This window comes from Trichosurus vulpecula, chromosome 4 (genome assembly GCF_011100635.1).
Source record: "Trichosurus vulpecula isolate mTriVul1 chromosome 4, mTriVul1.pri, whole genome shotgun sequence".
NCBI lineage: Eukaryota > Metazoa > Chordata > Mammalia > Diprotodontia > Phalangeridae > Trichosurus > Trichosurus vulpecula.
This window is the reverse complement of record NC_050576.1, coordinates 260,799,960-260,814,696: the sequence shown is the minus strand read 5'-3', so window position 1 is coordinate 260,814,696 and position 14,737 is coordinate 260,799,960. Positions and strand designations below refer to the sequence as shown.

The 14,737-nt window shown below is 39.1% G+C and overlaps 1 protein-coding gene across 2 annotated transcripts in view; it reads right to left on the bottom strand.

Annotated features, from left to right (window-relative positions):
• HLTF (helicase like transcription factor) overlaps window positions 1-10,855 on the bottom strand; it is a 33,629-nt gene extending 22,774 nt beyond the window's left edge. Inside the window, exons 1-8 of one of the 2 annotated variants that reach the window (XM_036757613.1) lie at window positions 10,346-10,855; window positions 9,945-9,974; window positions 6,261-6,468; window positions 5,219-5,385; window positions 3,059-3,192; window positions 2,487-2,584; window positions 1,084-1,158; window positions 698-889 (exon numbers count right to left, since the gene is read on the bottom strand). In XM_036757613.1, the coding sequence (XP_036613508.1) occupies window positions 698-889; window positions 1,084-1,158; window positions 2,487-2,584; window positions 3,059-3,192; window positions 5,219-5,385; window positions 6,261-6,468; window positions 9,945-9,974; window positions 10,346-10,365 (924 nt within the window). In that variant the 5' untranslated portion in view covers window positions 10,366-10,855. The remainder of the gene's footprint in view (window positions 1-697; window positions 890-1,083; window positions 1,159-2,486; window positions 2,585-3,058; window positions 3,193-5,218; window positions 5,386-6,260; window positions 6,469-9,944; window positions 9,975-10,345) is intronic. The other variant, XM_036757614.1, reaches the window with a different exon arrangement.
• Window positions 10,856-14,737: the final 3,882 nt, after the last annotated feature.

The window sequence follows — 14,737 nt, the reverse complement described above, 5'->3', positions numbered from 1 at the left end:
TATTGAAACATTACTAGTTTAAGAAACAAAAAATTTATTTTTAACATTCAACTCGTACATTTCAGTTATCTTTGAAAAAAGGTCTAATTAAAAGTTATTTGTTGTTCCAAGTTATTTGTTTAGTGTTGTTGAAAAAGATAGTTTCCCCAATGTGAATGATTAAAAATTAAAATATAAGTGACATAATTTGCAATAAAAATACACAGGATACAATTTGTTGAACTTTAAAAAGTAAATCAAAGCAGAAGTATGAGTCCAGTGATTTTTTTTACTTCCCCCAACTGTTTTAAGATATAGAAACATAAACGAGGAGAAAAACAGCATGGGTAAATACAGATCTAAGTATTCAACACACAAATCACCTACCACAATACTGGAGGTAAGGTATGAACATAGGACTATTTATAAAATGAAAATGACTTTTTCTTTCAAATATTTCATCCATTCTCTCTACTTTTAAGAGAACATGTTGTTTAGTTTGAAGCATCAAGGAAAATACAGATTTTACACGGCAAAACCGTAAGATTTTTTTCTATAAAGTCAAAAATGTATTCCTCAAATCTAGATCAATAAACCTATTTCTATTTAATGAGTCTTTTTTTAAACCTATATTAACACTACACTTTTATTGTCCACCTTCTCACTTGCCCCCAAATGTTATTACACTTTCTAAAGAGAAAAAAAAAAAAACAATTACCAAACCCATATCATCAGCTAATATTCCTCCAAGAACATTCTCTGGCGGCTCTTTTTCAGAAAAATTGGTAATTGTGTTATAGTAGGAGTTATTTCTTTGTTCCCAAAATGGAGGTAGTTCTTTGCTGTTTTCACGTGAAACCATCCAAGCCAATGCTTGTTTCTGGTGTGGAAGCAATGGTGTTTCAATAGCCTACAAGTGAAAGAAATCCTGTAAGACATAGCATATGCCTTTTCTTTATTTTTCCACAGAAAGTAGTTGAAAAGTGAATAATACAGTGATCAGGCAGAAAAGGAAGTCGGAAATGTCCAAAATGACATAGAACTTAACACCACTCTTAAAAAAGGCCAAGTAGTTTTCAATGTTAAGTACTACAAACTCGATACCTCGGCTGGTTCCATTTCACGAGTTTTATCATCTTCTTTTAAATCTTCAAACAATTTGTCAAATTCTGTTTTGAGCTGCAATACATAAACAATCACAGACATGCAAATTATTAAAGTGCAATTCAAAGTAAAAAAAATTAAGTGAATCTGTGCCTTTAGAGTACTTGGCTTTAACAGAAAAACGTTGTGCATTAAGGACCCATGATTTCATTGCTACTTAGTTTGGGAGCCTCCCTCCACTGGAAGATTTCACGCTGGGTAGAAGACTGAACTGGGGCTCTGAGAGATGAGGGACTTTCTGTGGTTACAGGGCTAGAAAAGCATCAGCATAAGGATTTAAACCATCTTCCAAACTCCAAATCAGGTATCCTATTTCACTCTATTGCCCTTTCTCTATTAAAGACATTAATAAATAATTTGTTATTCAAAACATCATAGCAATGTGATTCTCAAGTTACACATTCTCAAAACAAAGGCAATGTGGCACAGAGGTGGAAGTCAGGAGACCTGAATTAAAATCCTGGCTCTTAGTACCTAATCATTTATTGTCTTTGGGTATCAGTTTCCTCCTTTGTTAAAATGAGATTAGATAATCTCTAACAGTCCTCAAAGAGTAACTACACTGATATAACAAAATTCTGGCACAGGACTAAACTCTACCTTTCACACACTTTATGTGTATTACAGTTTGATTTAAGTAGTTGCCATCCTGCCCAGGGCTTGACCTATTCTGCTTATCACTGAAGGCAAAGGTACATAGGCCACTGTAGCTTGACTTTCTTCCCCACAACACACCCTCCCCTCTACTTTCCCTAAATCACATTAATACTACCACTGCTTCTGGAAAGAATATTATCCATCAGCTCCCATATGGCTCCACTTAATAACCCTATGATCATTCAGTTCAAAACATTTTTGGACAGATACTACTCTACTATGTCTCCTTGCTATTAAAATTTAAGCTGCCTGAGGGTAGGCACCATTTCACTTTTGTGTCTAGAACGCTGAATGGTATATAATAAACATTTAATAAAAGTTTTTGATTCATTCAGTAGAGGGGAAAGGGCACATAGGAGGGAAGAACATGCCAGCACAAAGCACTCCAGGTTAGTTTATGCATGGTCACCAAAGTATTATGATAGTAGGTTATTTAGGACAGATAACAATATAAGACTCTTATTCATAGTATTTACGTGCTTATGCTCTAAGCTTAGGTGGTACATCTGTAGGAATTAATACTAAGAAAATTATTTATGTTCTAGTCCAGTAACACAAATAGTAGAAAGTAATGGTATAAATGGTTAAGAGGTGGGCATTGGTAAATACAGCAAGGCCAACCAAAGCTAATGACAGGAGAAAAGACTGCTTCAAGGCAAAACAATCCAAAACAGAAAGAAGCAAACCTGTTCAGTTGTCATTTGCACAGCTGCATGAATAGGTACACTATAACTTGGTCCAGCTCTTTCAGAACTCCAAGCACTACCAAACTTAAATCCTGAACCTGTGTCCCACAAAACAAACCAAGTTAGCAAATGCAAAAATAATAACTTTACATATACAAATAAAAACATTTTAAAACTTATATGTCTCACTAAAAAATCTTCTAGACAAAAAAAAAAAAAGTTTAATCCTAACCACCAAAGACTATTTTACATTACTCAAAGCAAACGGCAGGGCAAATAAGAAGCCTTCCTCCAACAACTTCTTGAAGGGCAACGCTCATATTTATGATTCATAAAAGCACATATTTGAATCCCAGTCATTTCCATAGAGACAGCAGAAGAAAAAGTTCAAATTTTGAAGCTTCAGCAGACAAATACTAAGCCCTTATTGCACTCAAAAAGCAAGAAAATAGGGAGACAAAACAAATTACTTTCCCCAAAATAAGCTTACATTCTTTACATTTTTAGCAACAACTTGACAAATTCAACCTGAAGAAAGTTAATATATCAAAATAATGAGGTCTTGAACTTACTTTTTGGTGGAGGCCCCAACTTAAATCCATGTTTCTTCAACTGATCTAAAACTGCTTTTCTATTTTCTTCTTTCCCCCAAAAACTCATCTGAACAGGCATAGTAAAAGCATTGGTTGCTCCATAATGGACAACCCTACAAAGATTTGGGAAAAAAATGAGGGATATGGGAAATCCTTTATTTTTCATTGGCTTTTTTCCCCACAAAAGTATTAAAACCACTAAGTATCTTCTTTAAACTATAAAAGCCTAGAGAATGAAGAACTACTATAATGAAAATCCCTTATCTGCTTCAATTTTTATTCTTGCTAAGACTGTGCCTGAGAACTAAGCAGGGAAAATATAAAATAAGGGCTGAAAAATAGAGGAAAAAACTATCAAGAGAAAATAAGAGGTTAGTTAAGAACCAGAATGTTAGAAGAGATAAGACAGTGCAATAAGGTAATTTCTGTAATAGTACAATTTGGAATATTATAAGGTATCTTTAGATTGAATGGTGATTATAATATTGTAATATATTTGGAAAATAGGGTGACTTAAAGGGGTGAGAAACCTATCCTGCCAGAAAAATTGAAACGTTTGAGATTAGGAAGGATTTGAACAAATAAGAAGGGATGTAACTGACTGAAGCTGATCTTGCATGATTCTCAGAACTAAGCATTGATAGAATAAGGATTCTTCCCACTAGCAACACAAACTCCTTCCCATTTCTTCCCATATTTCAGCTCCATAGAGAATGTGACAAGCAGGATGAAGAACTAAAGATAAGACTCATAATTAAACAGGCTTTATTTGTCAGAAATACCTAAGAATCCAAGATATTACTAACCACTACCCCATTTCTGAAGAACTTAAACATGGCAAATTTCTAAAAAATATTAAGTCTTCATTGTATTTATTACTTCAATCTTATAAGGGAAAAATTTATTACACAGAAAGGGTCAGCAATTTATTCACAGGATCAAATGAGAGAATTTATATAGAATTTATATATTGCAAACCTTAAATCTCAGTTACTGCTGACAGCATTATTACTATTAGAGTGCCAAAGCAAGGTGCAACATCAAGCTTTTAAAACTGCCAAGAATGCTACTTAAAAGAACTTAGAAATAAAATTTCTTTTTATAACCTACATATCCAAAGTTGGATTGTATAGTGCCATTTCATCCTCTGGTTGTTTTATACATACACTGAGAATGAAATAAGGGTTAGAGACTGTACTTTCTGGATTTACTTCAGAGCAATCGGCAGAGCACTAGATTCATTAGGGACTGCTCAGCTGCTGCTTTTGCATCTATTGCTTTCAACAGCAACTTTTAAAAGGCACTGAAAACTTTTGAGTTGTTTCTAAGTCAGAATAAAATTGTCAAAAGAAACACTGCTTTGTTGTTCTGGTTCCACGATTTCTACAGAAATAGTAAGAATTATCAATGAGTATTTATTAAGCCCTTACTACACACATACGCGTGTTCACTTTGCTAAGCAATGACAAAACAGAGTTAAGTGGTGTACTCTGCTTTCAAGAAGCTTATAAAAAAAGGCTGGACAAAAATAAACAAAAATACAAGGTAGTAAATGGTTAGTGTCAAAGGAATGATCAAGATAGCAAATGCTTCCTGTGAACACTGTCCAAAGTGAATTCTCTATAACAAAGAAAGCCTTACTTGTAGCATGTATCTCCAAAGGAGTGACGAAATTTCCATATAAATATGAATATCAATATGCTTATTAGGTGGAGAAAGTAAAGTTAAAAGCATTAACCGAACTGTTTCTATTTCTTTTGCCTGCAATCAATTGATAACTACTCTTAAGTTATACCACCTCTTCCCACATACTACCCCAAACACCTTAAAAAAAAGGCATCTAACTCCCCATTAACTACAAAAACACACAGAATTATAAGAAAATAAAAAGGCATGGAGATGATGTGTGAAGAACAGAGACGAATGCTCAGCTGTTTGATCTGTTCATGAACATTCCACTTGCTGAAACTTCTGGAGACACTTTCACGGTTGATCTTCAACCACAACACTAGCTATGGTAAAGGGTGGTTAGTGCTTTATAGACTTAAGAAAAGATAACTGATTACCAATAGGAAAAATATGGACAACTCTGGAACTAGCCTAAAGGTATTTGTAAAATTCTCCAAACCAAATTCTTACCCTTCAACTTGGGCCAGTTTGTTGTCCATGATGTAGGCCAAAGGGGCTGCGAGTTCTTTCTTTATGTGACCCACCTGATTTCCATTGACATTATTTACTTTCACTGCATTCTTGTCATATGGATTATTAGGTTCTCTCTGAAGCGCCACCATTTCATTATTATTAACCTAATAAAATATTAAACGTAAGTGACACGGTTAGTTTATAATACCTTCCTTTAAACTGTACTGCTCAAAGCCTACTATATAGTACCCAGAATACTTTTTCTGGGGTTTCAGACTAAGGCTGTTGAAGGCTATCTTCTCTCACTCTCTCTCATATAGTCCTATGTCACTAAGATCAAATTAACCATCAAACACAGCTTAAAATTCTGTCACATTAGCTATAGTTCTTGGAACTTTCTGAAATGCTAATTTCATCTTTATTAGCTCATCATTTTCTGCTTTCTCTTTTGCAAAGTGGCCATTATAAAAATACATAATACTTCAGTTCAAAAACAAAAACAGTCTACTTTGTTGGATGAATGCTGGAACGAGGCTGTATGATTGAGCAGAAGCAAGAGGTTAAAGAAACACATTACATATGGTGCACTAGTAAGAAAAAACAGGAACTCACATATGGAACAGACGAAATAGGTCCTCTATTGGAGGCGGATAAAGGCCAGAAGCAAAAATTCAGAGAAAATGCACAGACAAAAAGGCACAGTAAGATGGTGAAAAGAACACAAAAGCAGAGCTAGAAAGACTTTTAATGGAACAATAAAAGGAAGGAGTAGAGATATCAAAAAAGGCAAAGCAATACAAAAATATGTATGACAGACCCTTTCGGATATCATTGACTTTCTTTGTTTGGCACATAATAAGCATTTTTTGAAAACATTATTTCCTCCTTATTACCCATCCATTATCCTGTAATTAATTCAAGGTAAGCCCTATCATGGAAAACTGCATTTGCTAAACATATTTCCTTTGAGTACACCTCCTGCAACTGTAGGATTAATACCCAGACTACTAAACCGAGTGAACCATCATATTCTACTTACCACTCCTGTGTAATATCGTAATCCAACCACATGACCTCGCAAAGTTCCAAATAAAACTGAATCTAGATCTTCATCACCAGCTATAAAGTCATCTGGAGGGATAATGTCTTCAGGATCAAAAGAAGGAAATAAATTGGGATAGGTGCAGTGTGAAAAAGTTCCATGGACTCCATATTGGAATGACTGCAAATATTTCCAAAGAGGATCCCTATTTAAAACAAGTAGGGAAGAAGTCAAGTCTCATTTTGAATGAAGTGGTCCTTTTTAGTAAATATAAGCAAATTATCATTCAGTATCATAGAGATGATATATGGAGGAAGGTTAGATGACACTGGTCTAGGAGTCATAATACTTGTCTTTGGTTCTACCACTAAATGACCTTGAGCAAGCCCCATCACCTATGTCCTCAATCTATAAAATGAGAGGTTGAGGGGTAGCATGGTAAAAATGGGAAAAAAAAAGGACCGAATTTGCCATCAAAGGACCTGGGATCAATAAGGTCCCTTCCTGCTCCAAGATTTCTCCCCCTTTCCCCTTCTAAGAGGCTAGCTTACAGGCCATCTAGGAGCTCTTGTTGTCCCTAGCCTGAACCACACTTTTAAGAACCACTGGATCAGAAAATATAGTATCTCTACTACCTGCAACCAAGCAAAGTATTTACAGATTTTATATATCCTAAAATCTTAATGTAAAGTGTTCTGAATACCTAAAGCAGGTTCCAAATATTTTCTTTTGAACACACAGGTAAAATCCAATTTTAAGGAATACAACTTTAATGTTGTACTGTTCTTTAAAGAGCTATTTCTATATCCCTGTGAATGGATTTTTGAGAGTTTTGCCCACGTGGTTTCAGCGAATCCTTTTTATATACCACCCTCTTCTGGCTCACGTCAAGTACATGTACACCAAATATCCCGATCAACAATCCTGGTCCAAAATAACTGGACCACTGGCTCCTCCCACCAAAGTCCAATACCTCTTGACCTTCATATCTTAGGGTCTCATGGTATAGTTCCTCTCCTTTCCCCTATTCTTGAAACATGACCTGCCCAAATTCTTTCCCCATGATCACAGATGGCCTTTAATACATCTGTCACCCCAACTATGAAATGTAAAGTCCTGTAAAACAAATGACTTCACATGTTCCTTTCCATGTGGCTGACAACCTATTTACAAAAAGCTTTATCTTAAAATATATGCTTCATATTGCAACTTTATCTATATGTCAAAGCCTTACAAAGGGATAACAAAACTGGCAACAATAAGGCTATTATAAAATAGCTTACTGCTAAACCTCTACTATATGAGGGTATGATTAGGTAAGGTAACAGCAATTTTAGAAATATCAAAATGATGTTCACATGGCACAAAATTTTATCTAATAGCCATTCTCCCCAAAACTGATTTATCATTAATAATAATCATTCCTTGGAGTTTTACTGTATTTGCTTGCAAATTTGCTTCCGCAGTCTTCCTTCTAAAGACGTCAATCAGTAAATTTAAATATATGTCAGAAAACATAAAGATCATTATTGACTAAGTCACGAAAGATCTTCTAAATCAAAAGTACTTATCCTGGATCTATTAACTTTAAAAAAAAATTTGCTAACTGTATTTCAATGTAATTATGTTCATTTGCAATCCCATGTTATTTAAAAACACAATTTTGAAAAGGGGGTCAAAAGGCTTTTTACCAAACTAACAACTGAGTTCACAGAAAAGTTTAAGAACACCATCTCTGTATTTTGCCAAGATTCTAGCAAATTCTTGCTATAAAAAATTGTGTGTGTGTGTACATGCGCCAACTCCTTTTACAATGCTGGTGTTGGATTTGGATCTTGAGGACACAGTTTTTGGTCAATGATTCTACATGAACCACTTCTATTAAATGACTCAGTAGAAGTTAAACAAACCTTCTACAGACTCAATTTCAATAATAGTTAACATTTATATGGCACCTACTTTGGGTCAAGCTAAACCCTTTACAATCATCTAATTTGATCCTTATAACCATCCTGGGAGGTAGGTAATGGTTCATCGTGTATTCTCTCATTCAAGAGATACTAAAAATACAAGAATCACGTGGAGGTTCTTACCATTTTTTGCACATAGAACCACTTATCCAAATTATTCTTCAAAATCTGTCTGGCAATACTAATCTTTGTAAAACTTACTTTAAGATGTTATACTATTTTAAAAATTAGCATGAAAACTATGTACCATTTCCAACGCAGACTACGTAAGCAGCAAAATACTAAATTTTTTCCTTTAGCTCTCTTTTCTCTATCCACCTTCCAGTGCTTCAACTGTTAACTCTAGGTCAATGGCTTCCAATCTCTCCCCAGATCCTGTTGCACATTTCCCACTCCTGCCCGACACCTGCACTTGGATAGATGCAGTGCCAGCATTTCTAGCTCACTCGGTCCAAATTACAGTCTAATAACCTTCCTCTCCCCTAACAGTTCATAATTCCTCGATTCCTCCCAGGCTAAGAGCATCATCACTATTCTGTCAGGCTACTCAGTCACCTTTTGCCTCTTTCTCCTTTGCTCCAACTCACGCATATGCAGTCAACAAGTTTTTAGAGCAAATCAATAAATCGCATCTCCTCTTTTCCATTTCCACTGTTACCCTTCTAGTTCATGTTCTCAATAGCTTTCACAATCAGTCTTTTCCCCCTACAATCCACCGAGACTTAAATCAAGATTTATCTTCCTAAACCACGAGTCTGTTTTATCATTCCCTACTCAGAAAATAATATACAGGTAGCATTTATATAGTGCCTTGTGTACATTATCTCAAAAACTTTCACTAGCTTGTTCATTTTACTGAATAAAGTTAAAATTCCCTAGTGTAGCATTCATATTGCTCCCCTTTACTAAATAAAGTTCAGATTCTCTAGTCCAGTGGGGACTCCACCCACTCTTTCAAACTTCTCACTATTTCACTCTGTCCCAGAACATCTCTCCCAGCTTTCAAAGCCCAACTCAAGCACCACCTCTTTTTGTATCTGCAGGGCAGTGCCTGGCACAGGGTAGGCACTAAATGTTTCTGGACCGTTGCCCCTCCATGAAGAGCCCCTGGAAAAGATCTCCTCCGGTGGCTAGTCCCAGAGCACCTGGCTAGAAGCTTCCTTAAGGCCTCAATTCCCCGCCTTAGAGCCAATCGTGTGTTTTTATGTTGAATCTGCATTTGAAATGCGTTTATCTCCGCTGCAAAAGGGTTAATGAAGTTCCTGGGGGGCAATGTTATCCACTTACAGTATAATGGGTATGAGTGAATGGGCAAGATTTATAGATTCCTAACTGGAACCCCAAACTGTCTACCAAGCCTAAAACTGCACCCCCAAAATGGTGACAGCTAGTATTTTAAGCTTTAACGCATAAAAAGTGCCCTAACACTTGCGGGCGGTCCGCTTTAAAGTACTGGTATGCCAAATATAAAGTCCCCGCCCTCTGGAGAGCCTACCTACAAATCCCAATAAAATCAAGAAAAACCATCGGCTTTGCGGCCGTCAGGCGCTCCCTGGCCCGCATCCGCGGCCGCGGTTTTATTTACAAGAATTATCAAAGACAAAAGCCCCGGAGCCACGCAGACACGCTCGGGCCCCCGGGTCCCAGCTGCCGCCGTCTACACGCGCGGGGCCCGTGGGCACAAGTTTAAAAGGCAGTAAGGGTAACTCACACTTTAAAGAACACCTGGGGCGCGTCCGTCCTAAAGGGGAGGAAAAGAGAGTCCTCTGGTCAAGCTCGCCGCACCAGGAGATTTTCCAGTTCGGGTTTTTGTTGGGGTTGTGCGTGTTTTGGGGTTTTTTCCCGGACCCCTTTAAGCGGGACTCCCCCAGCGAGGAGAAGCCCGGGACAGGTGAGAGGCGGCGATGCCCGGAGTCCTCCTCTTCCCCCTCCTCCCTTGCCCTTTCCCCTCCCCCCGGGCCAAGGTCTCGGGCACCGGGACCCCCAGCTGAGGGGGGGAGCGCGCAGGTCGGGCCCCTCCCACCTGGCACGCGCACGGCGGGGGATTCCCCGAGGGGGTTGATTTGGGGATCGGGGGACAACCGTTACCCGCCCCCCCCCCAGCCCCTTCACCTCCTGAATATCCAGGACATGGCGCTGGGCACGAAGGCGGGGTCCGGGACCCCGCCGCTCTCAGGCCCCCCGGGCCCGCCTCGCCTCACCGCCGCCGCTGTTTGGGTCCGGGCCGCGCCGCTAAGGAAAAGCTAGGAGAAGGCAGAGAGCGCGCCGCGAGACAGATGCGAAGCCGAAGCTCGGGTCGCCTCTCCGCCCCGATCCGCTCCGCACCTCCCCTCACTCCGCCTCTACCTCAGCTTCTGCCGCGGCGGCGGCGGCGGCAGCGGCGACGTCGCGTCCCTTCCTCCGCCCGTCGTCGTCGAGCGACGCCGCCGTCTCCCTTCCCGCAACAAACCCAGCCCCGCGATCTGTGGTGACTGACAGCGGCACGCCCCAATCGAGGGCAGGCTCGCCGGGGATCGGCCAATCACGGCGCGAGAGAGGAAGGCGACCACCGCCCCCGCATGGCAATTCAAAGAGGTGAGTGGGCCGGGCCCCGCGCGGCTGGTTTCATCCGGGCTTTTCCCCGCCCCCTGGGTTGGCGCGCGGCGCTGTCCCTCCCACCCCGGGAATTGGGGAGGGCGGGCTCGGGGGCTGGCGGGGAGGGCTGAGCCGAGACTTTCTGCCCTGGCGATTTTCAAGCCGGCGCTAAAATTGCAGGGGTTCTTGCCCCGGGCGCTCCTACCTGCGCCTGGGCTCAGCTGGTTTTCCCAGGAGGGGAACCCCGCCCCCCGGCCCGTTTGCTTCCCACTAAGCCCCTGCGAAACCCTGGGGTCGACTAATGCACCCCGAACGCTGCAGACTTCCAGCCTCGGAGCCCGGAAACCCAATGTTTCCGGTGCTGTGCCTTAGGGAGTAGCCCTAGAAACTAAGTCTCATTTTGCGTATCTTTGAGATTCTTAATCAGAACTTGGATGTACCAGTTACTTGTTCTTCGACCTTGTGATTTGTTTCTAAGTAATAATTCTTTAGGGAAAAAAAAAAAACTTTAAGTAAACAAAGTTACCAAGAACGTACATTTGACGGAGGCATGACAATACCCTCCCTTTGGGGAGGCTGAGTTAGGTGTACCTCGCACTATCGCATTGTTCTCTTCCCCTTCACGTGCAGGCGCTCTTTTTGTTTCCCACGCCCGGGATTGCATTTAGTAGGTACAGAATTAATACCTGCCTCAGTGGAATTGATGGGATTGCAAGATTTTTAGGGAACCTGGGGGGCTTTTGGTAACAATCGCCTTGGAACGTTTGCTCTCTACGAATGTTGTTAGGTTCAATTGTACTGAAGAGATCACAAAATCTATTTTAAAATCTCCAGGTAATTCAGTTGGAGGGGTTGGGTGAGATAGATAGGGTCTTTACTGATTTATTTTGAGCTGAAGTTCTCGGAGGTGAAGAGAGCCATTAAAACAAAAAGCTGGATGACCCCTGGGGATTCTTATTCATAGGTTTTGGACTAGATTGCCTTTGAAGTCCCTTCAGAGGAGAGTTCTTCGAAGTAGAAATCAACCCAATTACTCTGCGATCTGATGAGCAGTTGGGATTACTTTAGATTTGGAGTCTGTGGAGCAGTTTTACAGTAAGCACTACTGGCAAACCATGTTGACTTTGCCTATGATCTTAAGGCTCTCCAAGTTTTGTTTTTTTTTTCCTCCTTGCCTTTTGACAGTAGAATAGATGTAATTCACTGTTCATTTAGGGAGGAAATGCAAATTATGGAAGTCAATTTTACCAAGTTCTTGATAAATTATTTGATGAGCACAGAGGTGGGCAAAAACTATGGTTTCAAAGCCAAACTTTGATTAATGTCAAGTTGAATTTGTGGACTGCCACATTGCCTCAAATGATCCAGAATTTATCATTTCAGTTTACTTAGTCAGAATTGATCATCAGGTTTATTCAGTAGGTAAGCTCAAGCCAAATTCCCGTGTAGCATCTAGCAAGAAAAATCACATTTCTTGCCCCTCAAACCAGTTATAAATATTTCCCTATATTGATTTGATGTTATTCTTCTCAAAATTCACCTATACTAAGGTACTCATCCATATATGTGTATATATACATACATATATATACACGTATATATATATACACAATCAGGAAATGAGAATTTCTATTTTTCATCAATATTATTTACCTATAGGAAATGAACATATCTCTCATCCATGTGACTGGTAAGATATAGTCCTCAAGTTCTCAACATATATGTGTGTATGCATATGTATATCCATATGTATATATTGTAACATTTTCATATTCTCTAAATATATTGTATATCTGCATGTGTAGGATATAGGTATGTATGTATACATATATGTATGTATATGTGTATCAATTGTATGATTTAATTTATCATATAATTTTATTAGATTAATTATATAATGTATTAATATAAATTTGATATATTTCTATTAATAGTTAACATACACACATAAGATATTATAAATATGTACAATTGTACAATAAATATATATACCTATAAATACATATAAATTAACTTTAATGGTGGAGTCACATTTGTATCACTATTAGAATGCTGGAGTATTATCATCATAATCAGTAACCATGTCTAAAGTCTAAAGCAGGAATTTGGAATTGCTGTTTTTGTTCTAATTCTGGTTACCATTTTCCAGAATCCCCTTTCCCACACCCAGATTTCCTTCCACTTCTATGGATTCCCCCAAAATTTCCTTAGCAATGGAAAACATTTACACATTTTGCATCTCAAAACCTATTCCACAAACCCTGCTCCTAAAAAAATCCCCTGGAGGCTCCAAGATGAGACTGAGTAACCTTTCACAACTCTCTACAGTAGGACCAGAGCCATGCTTCAAAAATTTTTAATTTTTGTTTGATTCCATTACCCAAAACCCACCCTTATTCTAAAGCCCAGGCAGGAGTTCCCATGAAACAAATCTTCCAGTTCCTGTGCTCTGAAATTATGTAAAAACACCAACTCCTCAAATTTGCTCCAGTGCCTAATTATCCTTAAATTAGAGTAAAAATTTTCCTTTCAAAAATAAGAGTAAAAATCATTGCATACAGAATCCTGGAATAATATAAAAAAATGATAAATACTTATTAATTAATTGGAATTAGAAGGGTCATCTCAGATGCCATCTAGTCCAGCGTCTCTTAAACTATGGGTCGTGACCCCACGTGGGGTCATGAAAAATCTCTCAACAGTAAAAGGTTTCTGAAAGCACAAACACTAGAAATTAATTCAAAATCAAATGTGTAATGAGTCTAAGGTGTTTCTGGCAGTGCTTGCCCGTGTTGCATGGGCAACTTCATTGCAGCCTTGGTTCTGAACACACAGCATGTGCACTTTGTACTTCCCAGTGCCCTCAGGCCACAATCCATGATACTTTTAGTTCTATTAGGGAGGGTCTTAAGGCTGTTCTTTGGGGGTTTTTTGCCTCTGCAACTTCAACCAACTACCCACTGGGGTCATGAAGAAAAAGGTCTTAATCCCTCTAACACATGAAAGTCCTCAAAGTTTTTTTTTTTAAATAACCATTCCTGCTCCAACTCTTCTCTTCAATCAGGCTAAACACCCCTACATCTGTCTGTGTATGGTGATGATGGTGATGCTGATAATGGCTAACATTTACAGAGTGCTGACTATGTGCCAAGCACTATTAACCTCATTTGATCCAAACAACAGCCCTTTGAAGTAGGGGGTATTATTATCCCCACTTTACAGATGAGGAAACTGGGGCAAACAGAGCTTAAATGATTTGCCAGGGATCACACGTTAGGAAGCATCTAAGGTCAGATTTGAACTTCGGTCTTCCTAATTCCAGATTCATAAATGGTTTCCTTTGTAATCCTATGAATTTATCTTGTCTATTTAAAAAACATGATGTTGCATATGTTTTACTTGACTGCCAAAGGGATCCAGGATACATAAAAAGCATTAACAACCTCAGCTTTAGTCTCTAGCTTCTCAAAGTCCTTTCTAAAATGTAGCACTCAGAAATGAACACAATATTCCAGCTGAGTTCTGAGCCAGGACAGAATGAAGCAGGGCTTTTCCCTCCCTAGTCTTGGACCCTATGCTGTTGATGAAGCCCAAGTTCTATTTACCACATGGCACAATTTCACAATTTGGGCAGATAGGTAGCACCGTGAATAGAGCACCAGGCCTGGAGTCAGAAAGACCTGAGTTCAAATATGACCTCAGACACTTACTAGCTATGTGACCCTGGGCAAGTCACTTAACCCCGTTTGCCTCAGTTTCTTCATCTGTCAAATGAGCTGGAGAAAGAAATGGAGAACCCCTCCAGTATCTTTGCCAAGAAAATCCCAAATGGAGTCACAGAGAGTCGGACACAACTGAAGAAAGATTGAACCACAAAAAAAAATTTATATTACTAATTCATGTTGAACTTAAGTTCCACTTTTTCCCATA